Source organism: Hydra vulgaris, chromosome 03, assembly GCF_038396675.1.
Source record: "Hydra vulgaris chromosome 03, alternate assembly HydraT2T_AEP".
NCBI lineage: Eukaryota > Metazoa > Cnidaria > Hydrozoa > Anthoathecata > Hydridae > Hydra > Hydra vulgaris.
Genome location: NC_088922.1, coordinates 40,287,414 through 40,301,733, shown reverse-complemented (window position 1 = coordinate 40,301,733; position 14,320 = coordinate 40,287,414). Strand labels below are relative to the sequence as shown.

The 14,320-nt window shown below is 28.4% G+C and overlaps 1 protein-coding gene across 4 annotated transcripts in view; it reads left to right on the top strand.

Moving 5' to 3' along the window:
- Window positions 1-1,275: 1,275 nt before the first annotated feature.
- LOC100198867 (protein C-mannosyl-transferase DPY19L3) overlaps window positions 1,276-14,320 on the top strand; it is a 48,275-nt gene continuing 35,230 nt past the window's right edge. For 2 of the 4 annotated variants that reach the window (XM_065793203.1, XM_065793205.1), the window contains exons 1-2: window positions 1,307-1,506; window positions 10,294-10,521. In XM_065793203.1, coding sequence (XP_065649275.1) covers window positions 10,303-10,521 — 219 coding nt within the window. In that variant the 5' untranslated portion in view covers window positions 1,307-1,506; window positions 10,294-10,302. Of the gene's footprint in view, window positions 1,507-10,293; window positions 10,522-14,320 lie in introns of all 4 variants that reach the window. The other 2 variants (XM_065793204.1, XM_065793206.1) reach the window with 1 other exon arrangement.

The window sequence follows — 14,320 nt, the reverse complement described above, 5'->3', positions numbered from 1 at the left end:
ATATATATGTATATTATATATATATATATATATGCATATTTATATATATGTATGTATATATATATGTATTTTATACATATATGTATGTATATATATATATGTATATATATATGCGTGTATATATACATATATATATGCGTATATATATATATATATATATATATATATATATATATATATATTAGCTAATATAATTGCTCTGTTCATTTAAGAACATTGAGCACTCTATTGTGTAGAATACTTTTTAAAGTGTGTATATATATATATATATATATATATATATATATATATATATATATATATATATATATATATATATATATATATATATTATATATATATATACACACATATATACATATATATATATATATATATATATATATATATATATATATATATATATATATATATATATATATATATATATATATATATATATATATGTATATGTATATATATACATAATATGAAAGTATGTATATGACAGCTAAAAATATTAGAAATTTAGCTTAAAAAGTTTAGATAATAATAATTCAATGAAACAATAAAAGGGACATAATTTACGAAAGGCTAGATTAGACCCGCAACTGTAACAACATATATTAAAAAAGTTGGGTGCCCCTGCTGAGTCCCAATTTTAGAGGGCCGGGGAAAGCTGCATCCTTTCATCTGTCATTGAGTATGCCTATTGTCACTCTAAATGATATTGTATACAAAATAACTCACTAAAAATGAATCCTTTTACTCAATTCTATTCTGATTAGGCAAATAATGATAATCAATATCAGCATAATTGCGGCATATCCGGCATATACGGCCGGATATAAAAATAAATATCCGGCGCATCCGGCCGGATACACAAAAAACCATATCAGTTACACCTCTGCTATTTACCGGTTCGTCAGTTAAATATAACAAACTGTTTGGCGTACCAACTTGAAAAAAAATTGTTCAATGCAAAAAGCGCTTGTCAATTTCGAACTTCTGTCACTTTTTTAAAATTGTTTTGAAAATTTTTTTAGTCGTATAAAAAAAATCTAATTTGAAATGAATATGCTTTGCTTGTAGATTGACATCTAATTATACCTTTTTTTTATAACATAAGCATTTAAATAAAAAAGAAATATATATTTGTACGAAAAGTATAGATTATACAAACAAGTTGTATTACAAAAACCAGAGTAAAAATAAAATACTATTTGCAAGGCAAATTATAAATAATAGATCATGTAGATATATACATTTTATATGTAATATAATATCTATATCCGCATAATATATCTTAATATTATATATATTTTATAGAAAATGAAAAAAAAGAGTATTTCTACAACAAAACCTGCAACTTTATTATCAGAGTATTCATACAAGGAATCAGCGTTGAATTTAGCTCCCTATATATTTTCAGTAGTTGGCTTGTTAGTGGCATTTTATATCGGCTATTGGTATGCTGGTTATTCAAAGCAATTACATGAAAATGAAATGTGGTTTTCTAATATAAAGGTATTACTAAATGTTATTAATTATATGAGTTTGCTTTTGTAAATATAATTTATTTACTATATGTAAATAAGTTATATTTACATATAGAGTCTTTTTTAAATTTAAAAAAAAAGTTTTTATTTTAATTTAAAAATGAAGTCTATATGAAAATAAAATTTAAAAGCAGTTTTCTGTCAAAAAAATTTTTTCGAAAAATAATTTTTTATGTTGCTAAACAGATTATAATTTTCTTAAATTTATTCTGGAAAATAAATTTGTAAATCATTTCAAGTAACTAATATCTATGTAGTAAAAATTATATCCTTTTTATGTTGACACAGACAAAGGTTTATTTAAATAATTATCACATAAGAGAGTTCATATGTGTAGTCACAGTATTCTGCTTCGAAAAAAAACAACTAATGCAGTTTATTACTTTAGCAAAATAAAACACCATTTACTGGTTTCTCTTTGCTAATTTGTCTAAAAAACACTGTTAAATGTTAAAAAGTATTGTTTAGTGTAACTCAGATTTAAGTGTTTGGTTAAAGTTAGACCCTCTATGGCATTAAGGTCAACACCATCTTAAGCTTGGCTTAAAAACTTGTCTTTAAAGATGCTTTTAAAGACCTTTTTAAAAATAGAGGGTGTGATACCAAACTAAGTTACTATTGATTGAATTCTTTAAAAAACTTTGTATCTTTTATGTTGAAAAATTTACTTGGTGAAAATAATTATTTTCCATATTAGTTGAGTAAAATCTAATTGAATAAAAAAAATTGTCATAATTTTACAGAAAAGTTAGAAAAGAATATTAAAGTCCTGTTGATCTTTCTGTATTAATAATTAGATAATTAATAAAAGTGTTAAAAATATTCTTTTGCACTGAGTATTATAGCGTTATTCCATGCTAAAGGGACTAAAATTTTAGAATTTCAACATAGACCAGACTCAGATTTTGATTAAACTTGGTGGGTTGGTTTATACCAATAAGGAAAACAATTCCTGAAAATATTATAAGTTCAACCAGAAGACTAAAGTTTAGGAACTTTATTCTATGATAAAGAAACAATTTTTAATGGCAATGGCAATTCATGAGATAAATTCACATGTTAAGAATTATTTTAAAAAATAAATTTCCTCTAGATGTAATAAATAGGGGGAGATAGGGATGTTCATAACTTATTAAAATCTTTGAGTGGTGTAAAAATCTTATACTTAGTTTTGCATTTTATAAAAAATCGGACGTTTTCACATAAAATTGCCCATATTAATATAGATGAGTTGCAAATGTTTACATTCTGTACTTGTAGGCAGAAAAAATAAATAATCGGAAATTTTCTAACAAAAAACATAAAGATGCTTGCATGCTTTGTTTGGAAATTTATTCAGTTTTAGATTTTTTAACAAGAGTTAAGTTATTTCAACCAGTTACTCAAAAAAATGTGGATTTAAAATTTATAAAGTTTCTTTTGAAAAATCAACTTTTAAAAAAAGAAGGTGTAGAGACTGGATCAAAGCTAATCTGTAACGTAGAGACTATATTAAAGCAATCCATAACATTTTATAACATTGAAGTTGCTCCAAGTCTATTTTTTCTAAATATTTTTAACACTATTTTTGTAAAGCAGAATTCAAACCTTTTACTTTCAATTAATACTGTACTAAACTTTATTAAATTATTGAACTTGAAAAATAAGCTTGACTTGATCAAAGAAAACATCTTTCATATTAAAATCTGACATCAGATGAACAAAAGAATAAGCATTAGTTATAAGCATATTAACACTATTAAATGTCTAATTGGTATATAATAAAAACCAGCTCATGCATTTAGTTTTTTATCTCCTGATGGGGTGATTGTGTATCAAACAGATTATTATCAGAATAAACTTTTATCAAAACTTAAACTTTGTGGCTATATTCTTGCTGACAGAGTGCTGATTACTATCACTTATTGCTGTTTCAATAATATATATATATATATATATTTATATATATATATATATATATATATATATATATATATATATATATATATATATATATATATATATATATATATATATAATCAAATGATCTGTTAAGCACAATTGAAATAAATATTTGAATAAAATTAGCAACACTTTTAAAATGTTTATTTTACATGTTTCGAACTACATAGTTCATCATCAGTAGAATTTGCAAAAATCATTAAAAAACCATTTTTATAAGGGTATATATATATATATATATATATATATATATATATATATATATATATATATATATATATATATATATATATATATATATAATATATATATATATATATATATATATATATATATATATATATATATATATATATATATATATATAATGTTTGAAAATAATATTTGTTTTATGTAAAAATTATTATTTTGAATTTCATTGCATAATAACTATGGTTTTTCAACTAAAAATAAAAAAAGTGCATTTTTACATTATTTTCGAACTTTTTATAAAATTTTTATAAAACTTCTTTTGAGTACCAGGTTGATCTACTTTTGAAGAATTTTTTTTCCCAGAATATTAGGGGATCTAAAATGTTCAAGGGCTCTAGTCCCTTGAACATTTTAGATCCCCTAATATTCTTTAAAAATATTTCAATTTTTAACTTTAAAAATATTTTAATTTCGAAATTTTTTGTTAATTCAGTGATATTTTATTATATAGCATATATTTAGAGTTATTACAAGACAATTTTAAAAAAGTTCTGTTTTTCAATGCACCCTATATATATATATATATATATATATATATATATATATATATATATATATATATATATATATATATATATATATATATATATACATATATATATATACATATATATATATACATACATATATATATATATACATGCATACATATATATATATATATATATATATATATATATATATATATTTTTTTTTTTTTTTTAATTTTTTTTTGAGTAAATTAGATTTTAAATTTCAAAACACCATAGCTCACTTATTTGTTAAACTTTTTTAATTTTTTCTTTTTTATTAATTTTTAAAATAAAAAATTTTTGTATATTAGTAAATTACAATTTTAACTGGTGCAGTGTAGAGTGTATGTATCGTTTTGTCTACAAGAATAACCGATACAATAAATTAAGGATAACTTTAACTTTATTAACTAGAAATAAGATGCGTTTTAGTAATGGTGATCAAGATTAGTTAAAAAATAACTGGTGATTATTTTTAATCATCAGTGTTCGAGCTACTTCCTTCAGTACCGTCAGTGATGTCTGTAGCTGAGGTTGAAAGATTGTCAAAGAATGCATGGTTTTCAGGTCGACAAAAGCACTTGAGAACGTGGAGATCTTCATACTTTTCTTTGCTGATCGCCAGATCAGTAGGTAGAGCTGCATCAGCGTTGGAAGATTTCTAAGTATTGATCCCTTTTTCTGGGGTTTTGCTAATACAGCGGTTTCCATTGAGCCATTCCAATTATTTCTATATGACACCAATTTGGGATGCTGAGCCTTAAATCGGATTTCCTGCACTGGTCTTGTGGGAAAGGGACATGTTGCTTTAAAGTTTAGTTTCATGTGGTCAGTGAAGTTCAAAAACTGGTTGCGAGAAAAATGAATAACATTGTATGGTGTTGGTTTAGTTCTAGCTTCTTCTAGGACTCTACATCAATCTTCTGGCAACTCCACATCAGCCTTTTGGTTTACCAGGCCCATGTCTCTGTCACACTCCATGTTAGAGTGTCCTCTGATGGGGAAAGTCAGCTTGACAGTCTTAAAGCGCTTGTAGGTGTGGATCATTGTGTGGAAGAAACGAATGATGGTGAAATTTTTATTCTTTCCAGCACATCCATCACAAAAAGCCTCCAGGTCAGTAACATTACTCGAAAGATGATTTTTAAAAAAATGATAAAACATTGGCACAATATCATATGCACTCTTCTTTCCTTTGGTTTTGTCGTAGGTATATATGTATACATCGTTTTTGGGCAGCATGTTAATGTTGAAAGTTACAAAAGTAAGTTGGCGACAGTAGTAGATGTTATTGCACATCTTGTTTGGTATAGGTAGATTTTCTTGTTAATCAAATGGTATTGCCTCAACCACTTCAGTTGGTTGAGCACATCTGTGTGTTCCGACTTTCTTGTGTAAAATGTATCAGCTTTACATTTGTGAAGCTCATGTTGTTCTGTCATTTTTTCTTTTTTCACACGTAGGCCATCTACATCTCCTTCATTCTCTAAGATGCATTTTTCCACATGCTCTATTTTTAAAACTAACCTGTCACAAGTTGCACAAGTGTCTTTCCTTGGGTATCCAAACCCTATATTGAAATCCTTAACAAACACTCTGCAATAAGTTTCGTAAGTTATCTCTATGTCAGGATATGTTTCTTGGAAGAGGGTGTGCATTTTGCTGACATTAGGCTCTGCTGAAAGATACGGCTTTCTAATTTTGCCAAGCGCATAGTGAGAATGTCTTCCAAGAAAGCTTGCTATGTATGCACGGATAGCTGCTGTCACATGGTCAGGAAGCCTTTGTGGCCTATTCTTATGTCGTCCTCTGATATCTTTAGGAAGACACCCTATTGTAAAAACAATCATTAATAAGAGTGAGTAATAGAGGCAGATTAGTTGATTGGAGGGAGGGAGTGGGGTGTGGGTGGTAAATTTTGCACATTTTTGTATAACTGTTGTCCTGTTGTTACTAAATAAACAAATTTCTTGTGCATACAAGTTTTTCTGTCACAAATCAAAATTTGAATTTTTTCTTTTGTTAACAAAAGAATCTCTTCCTCTGCCCTTCCCGTTTAATTAAGAATAGTCCACACTGACTCAAAAAAAAAAAATAACATTATTAATCCTCCTAGTGTTAGTGCTAGTACAAGCTATAAATTAGTGAATATGTTTCCATAAACAGTCAACCGTTAGTAATGCTAAATTAAAGTTATTATTGAAATTGATCTGTTATTAATATGGTTATTAGTTTATTAATTTAAATGTTATAAGTCGATATTGCACTATCTGTATAGTATAGGTTGCTAGACAGTATGAAAAAAAGGTTCCACTGGATGTTTAACAATTGTACAAAAAAAATACAGTCAACTGGTATTACTACAGTCTACAGCTAATCTAAGTAATAACAATTTATGATATTTCTGTATTACAAAATTTTACGTGACTACATCTAGTAACATGAACTGATTATGATTGCTCAATAATATTTTAAGCTAGCAGTACCAGATCTAGTCATCATTAACTTTGTAATACAGAAATAGCTATATGTAAAGATGCCTTTTCAATAGTTTATAGTTATGATAATATAAATTATTATTATATTTATCACAATTTTAAATAGGCAACATTTTTAAATAGGCATGCTTTGTGTATTAATTATATTTTGCTACTTACCTGTTGAAGTTAAAGCTTTTTTGATGGTTTGTACTCTTCTGTTTGTAATGCCAAACAAGGCAATAAAGGCTTTGAAGCAGACTCTCTGTTCTACATAGGTTCCACCATGCAGGACTTGTGCATAATAAGAATAGCTAAATTCATGGAGCTGGGCTTCCCCTTCATGATGAGTAGGTCTCCACTTCAACACTTTCTTTGTCGTTATAAGAGAAGATAGAAATGAGTATAGTTTGTCTTTTGAAGGGTAAAAATTGAATGCTTTAATAAGAGCTGCTCTTTCTTGAAGTAGGTCTCCACTTTCTTGAAGTAGGTCTCCACTTCAACACTTTCTTTGTCGCTGTAAGAGAAGATAGGAATGAGTATAGTTCGTCTTTTGAAGGGTAAACATTGAATGCTTTAATAAGAGCTGCTCTTTCTTCTAGATTTGTTTTTTCAAAGCACTGCAAAAATGTGCACTGGCAATTATTGCCTATTGTGTGGTTTGAAAGTCTAGCTTTTTTCATCTTATCTTTTATAGAGTCCAATGATTTTCTTTTCTTTGGCTTGTCTGTCATTTGTTGAAAATCAGATGCATCCGTCATTTCAACAGATTCGTTTATAATTTTCTTTATTCTGATTGGTTTAGCGTTGTCACATGTTTTACAGCGAGCAATGTGATCATTCTTCCAGTGGGAAGATAAACTAGAAAGCTAAATATCTGTGTAATTTGATCGGTTCTATAGTCAATTATTATACAGTTAAACTGCAGCCGAATATAACAGGGGCAAAAACCCAAAAAAAGCAAAAATGTAGCTTGATTATTTTTCCAGTGTGGTCTTCATGTGTGTATATATATATATAATATATATATATATATATATATATATATATATATATATATATATATATATATATATATATATATATATTTATATATACATATTTATATACATATATATATATATATATATATATATATATATATTTATATATACATATTTATATACATATATATATATATATATATATATATATATATATATATATATATATATATATATATATATATATATATATATATATATATATATATATATAGACAGGCCTCAATGGGAGTAAATGAGCAGGAGAGCAGAGAAAAGCTCTCTTAAAACGAACATGGCGAGCCATGCGAGCTGCTCCTCCAAACTGCTTCTTATAAGAGCTATTTATTTATATAAAAATTGCTTATTAAATACAAAATTTGGTTTTATACTTGTTACAAGCATATGTTTGCAACATTAATGCTACAATAATATACACATAACAAGCATCATTTATTGAGACGTGAAAAATTCTCAAAAAATAAAATTTTTTTTTGCAAAAACCATACCTGTTTATTATCTAATTAATTTAATTTTTTTGACTTTACATTTTTTTATTTTAGTTACAATGATATTTATATCTTTGAGAGAACAAAAAAAATACTTTTGCGAGAGCTGTAAATTGCTCCTGTAAAACGTTTTAGGGAGTGTGGGCGAGAGTGAGAGCTGAAACTCTTGCTTCCCGCTCAGGCCTGTGTAGAGAAACTGTGGTAAGAGTTAATGGTTTAGCCTCAAATTCAAATATAATTTATTAAAGAAAAGTTTTTGTTTTTTTTTTTTGTTTTTTTTTTTTTAAAGGAAATTTTTTATGTTATAAAAAGATATAAAAATTAAAAAAAAATGTTTTGAAAATTTTTTAAAAATTGATTTTTATGCAGAAAAAAAACGTTTACTTTTCCCCCTTATTATTGGGGGAAAGTAAACTAGTTATTTTTTAATAACAATTTTTTAAGATATTAAGAAAATCAAAACTAAATAAGGATATTAAGAAAATCAAGCAAAATTGAAAGTAAATGAAAACTAATCTTATTAGAAATTAAGTTTGCAAAAAACTATTTTAATAAAATATACGAAAAAATTGGTTATTAAGAAAAAAGAGTTGTTTCATCAGCAAAAGCAGGCTCGCAGCATTTTTTTATGCAAAAAAAACTCTTCACTAATTTTGTACTTTTTGGGTAAACACGATCGACAAATCCTAGACTTGGAACTAAAAGCTTCACAGTGATACCACATTTTATTTTGAGTTGGCATTGCTTCTTCCTATATTCTGCGACACTTTTTGCACCTCTTGATGTCTTTGTCTTGTCTTGGGTTTTTTAAACGTTGCACTTGCCGCGTTTCATCTAAAGCTTCACTGTAGTGAATTTTGCATTTCTTTAATTGCTTTGACTTTTTAGCCTCATCGTCTTGCTTTAGTTTCTCGAGCACCTCAGATGTACTTAGACACTGGCCTTCAACTCTTGGAATGCTGACTTTTTTGTGTTTTTTTTGTTTGTCAATATGGTGGCGCTGTAAGACATTTTTCAAATTGCCTTCGAGCTTTTCTGTGAAGTTTTACAACATTTGATACCTTTGAGCAGGGATCACTGGTGTTGTTGTTAAATTTTGAAGTTGGTGAATCGTTGGAGTTTGATGCTTTATTCTGGGGCGAAGTAAAAAGATCAGACATATCAATTAGAGAATAAATGTTTGACTTATTTTAGTTTATGACCAGGATCTATTCCTAACCGTTTTCGACAGCGTTGACTGTATTTGGGCACTGCCCCAAACTATAATTTGAGGCCCTTTTTTTTTTATTTTTTTATGACAAATATTGTTTTTTTCTCGAAAAAAAACGCTGATTTTCTGCTAAATTTAATCGAGACAGAGGGTACTGCCGCCCAAATTTTTTTTGTAGAATAGTCCCTGATGACATTGTTGAAGACTAAACAAAAGTCTCTAGAACCTAACATCTGATATAAGATACAAGATTTAGTAAACTGAGAGTAACAGAGCATATCATCAGACAGGACTTTTTTATGTTGGCTTTATAGAATAATAAAAGGACATTTGAAAAAGATGAAATAAATGATTAATGTTTAATAAAGCAATTACTTAAGATGGTGAAAAGTATGGAGTAGAATGAGGTTTGACTTAAAATTGAAGAGTAGGAATAAAAGCTTCCAAACTTTTAGTATAGAAGGAATAAAAGCGTCCGAGATGCACTTTAAGCATACAAATTATGGATATAAACATATATGTTTGCTATTTATTTAGGTGCTGGCATGCAATATCCTTTCATATTTATATAAACTTTTGTATTTATATAGTGTAGTATTTGTCAAATAAGAAGATGATCAGATGATGATAATGATGATGATGATGATGATGATGATGATGATGATGATGATGATGATGATGATGATGATGATGATGATGATGATGATGATGATGATGATGATGATGATGATGATGATGATGATGATGATGATCATGTTGATCATAATGATGTTTATATATGCTTATATATCAGAAAATAACATGAATTTTGAATTAAAAAAATACACTTTAGGATGTATAAATGTTTGTGCAACCCCAGTCACAAATCCGGCCTCGGCTATATTTTATTAAACCTTACTACTATCTTGTAGCCTGTTGCTACATGGAAGTGCTGCTACATCAACTATTTTTAGGTGAATTTGAGAACAAATGGATTGAAAAGTATAACGGCACTCAGCCATTGTTTTATAGGAGATATGTTGATGACATTTTGGCATCTTTTCCATCTAAAACTGACAGTGTAAGTTTTCTTGATTATTTTATTTCTAAACACCCGAATATTAAATTCACTTGTGAACATGAACAAAATGGTAAATTACCTTTTCTTGATGTTTGCACTGAAAACCAAAATAACCTTATAACTAATATATAGTTTATTGGGCTATTGACTAATTACTTTAGTTTTACATCATTTCAATACAAATTGGGGCTAATTAAAATTTAAGGAAGTCTGTATATAAAATGCCAGAACCCTGAGTTAAACAAACAAGTTAGGCACAGAGATATTGAATTGTTCTAATCTAACTTATATTAACATCCTGTCCTTTATTGTACATTACCTTTTGTGTAATGAATGTTAACTTTAAATTTGATTTTATTTTTATTATTTCATTTATATTATATTTTTTAGTTTAGTTATGTATTATTAGTAGTTTTTTTTTTTAACAACAATTTTTATTGGATTTTTAATTACTTTGTAGCCTATATATTGAAAAATTTCATATTGGTTATTTTAAACTGATGATGAACTTTGTAAGTTTGAAACATCTATTTCAAAATAAAAAGTGTTTTTTATTTCACTAAAATAATAATAATAATATATATATATATATATATATATATATATATATATATATATATATATATATATATATATATATATATATATATATATATATATATATATTATATATATTATTATTATTATAATTATTATATATTATTATTATATTATAAATGCCCAGGCCAAGCATGTGATATATATATATATATATATATATATATATATACATATATATATATATATATATATATATATCACATGTTTGGCCTGGGCATTTACATTCATAAGAATTCACCCATTTGTCCAGAAACTAAATTTGAATCCACAGACTATTCTTTTATGTGCTTTCGTTTAGCACCAATTCACTCTATCGCCTTTCTCTTTGTTCTATATCACATTCCTTCATCTCAAGACTGCTCTCTTTTTGATGTTATTTCTGATCAAATTGACCAAGCCCTCTCTCTTTATCCATCAGCCAATATTGTTGTTGTTAGTGACTTGCTCAATGCTCATCACACTGAATGGCTTGGCTCTATTGTCAGTGACTCTGCAGGCGTTAAAGCCCACAACATCATCAGTTGCCTTTCTCAATCTCGAATTCAAATGGTCAACTTTCCAACTCGTTTTCCAGACAAGTCGAATCATTTACTTTCTCTACTCGACTTATGTCTCGTTTCTGATCCTAGTCAATGCTCAGTTCCTCCACATTCACCCTTAGGTGCTTCTGATCACAGTTTGATCTTTCTAAAACTATTATCTCATTCTTTTTCATCACCTGAATCCCCCTATTATTGAACTTCTTACAACTACCTTAAAGCTGACTGGGATTCTTTCCATGATTTTCTTTGCGATGGCCCTTGGGTAGAAATCTTTCGTCTTTCTGTCAACAAATGTGCTTCTTACATAACTTCGTGGATTCAGGCTGGCATGAAATCTTATGTTCCCTCTTGACGACTCCAGGTCAAGCAGCACTCTCCTTCATGGTTTTCCTCACACTGTGCTGCTGTGATTACTAATCGAAACCATTACTGCCATATCTATCAGCAAAACAATTCTCCAGAGAAGAGACGTCTGTTTATTACTGCTAGAAACCATTGTAAAAAGGTTTGTCTAACGCCAAAGCCCGCTATTCTCAGGTCATGAAATCTCATATTTTATCACAAAAATTAGGCTCTCGTGACTTCTGAAGAATCTTTAATAGTATTAATAATAAGGGCAAATCTTTAATTCCATCTCTTTTGTATGGTTCAGACTTTGTCACCTCACCTAAAGACAAAGCTTAATTGTTTGCTAAGAACTTTTCATCAATATCATCTCTTGATTCCACTAGTTGTGTTCTACCTGTTATAGCTGTCAAACAGGTTGATCCATTGCTTGACATTTGTATCACTCCAGCTTCTGTAGCTAAATTGATTTCCTGCTTAGACTCTTCTACAGCTTGTGGTCCGGACAATATACCTGTTATAGTCTTGCAAAAGTGTTCTCCGAAGCTGTCGTCTATACTCTCGAAACTATTCAACAGAGTTTTTCAGCCTGCTGGAAAAGCGGTAACTATTATTCCTAATTTCATAAATTCTGGAGAGCGATCTGATTGGTCTAACCACCGTCCCATCAGTCTTCTTCCTATCATAAGCAAGGTTTTTGAATCTTTAATTAACAAATACCTAATCTCTCATCTTGAATCTAATAACTTACTTTCTGATCATCAATATGGATCTCGCTCTTCTTGTTTTACGGCTGATTTGGTAACAGTAATAACCAATAGGTTTTATTGTGCATTAGATTGAGGTGGAGAGGTTAAGGCTATCACTTATGAAATTTTTGTCTTCTGCATAAACTTTCTTCTGACAGTGTATCTGGTAACATATTTAAGATTATTAAATCCTTTCTTTTCAATCATAGTATAAAAGTTGCCCTCGATGGACAGCACTCTTCTTCATATCCTGTAATTTCAGGGCTTCCTCGAGGTTCAATCCTTGGCCCTATACTCTTTTTAATTTACATTAACAATTTTGCAGATATTCTGACATCTAAGGTGGCATTGTTTGCTGATGATACTACCATTTATTCTTGTCATGATAAAAGCCAACACCCTCTGATTGCTTGGAGTGGTCATTTGAACTTGAAAAGAATCTCACTTTTGCTACAGCATGGGATTCACAGCGACTGATGAACATTTATTCATATAAAACTCAATTTTTTTCAGCCAATCGTTATCGCAATAATTTAGATCTTCCTATATTTATGAACAGTAATGTACTCAATGAATCATCTACCCTTCATCTTCTGGTATTAACTCTTACTTCCGATCTTTCTTGGAAACCGTATATCAAATCTATTTCAAAATTAGCATCTGCTAAAGTTGCATTTCTTTATTGAGCTTAACACTTTCTTATTCCAGATTCTATTCTTTGTCTCTATAAATCTCAAATCTGTCCTCGTATGGAATACTGTTGCCATATCTGGAGTGGATCTTCTAATGATGCCCTTTCTCTTTTAGACAAGGTGCAAAAATTCATTTTTAACTTAGTTGAACCTGCTCATGCAGCCAACCTCCAACCACTATCACATCGTCGTAATGTTGCTTCTCTTTCTCTTTTCTACAAATACTATAACTGGCACTGCTCTAAAGAGCTTGCGTCTCTTGTGCCATCTACTAAAATTTATTCTCGTGTTACTTGTCATTTAATAAAGTCTCTTTTTTTTTTTGTGACTGTTCCTAAGTGCTCCAAAAACTCTTATTCCTTTAGTTTTTTTACTTGAACATTAGTTCTTTGGAATTTGCTTCCTTCATCTTACTTTCCTGGATCATATAATTTGCAATCTTTTAGGTCTTCTTCAATCGTTATCTTGCTCTATAATCTTCATCTTTTCTCTACCAGTAATTTCCCAGTCTATTAGTGGTTACTTGCAGCCTTGTTGGAAGCAAAGATATTGAAAAAAATATATATATATATATTTTTTTCAATATCTTAGCTTCCACACACATACACACACACACACACACACACACACACACACACACACACACACACACACACACACACACACACACACACACACTAATAAATAAATAAATACACGTTTACCCACAGCTACTGTGTTTTGCCAGAATAATGTATAAAGTTGGCGAAACACTTGCTCAGTTGTGCAACAAATTATTATTTTAGTAAATTTTTTAATATTAATGTTTGAGAGTTTTTAATTTAACATTCTAGAGTTTTCTGGTGGAATAGTTTATTATTCACCATTAAAT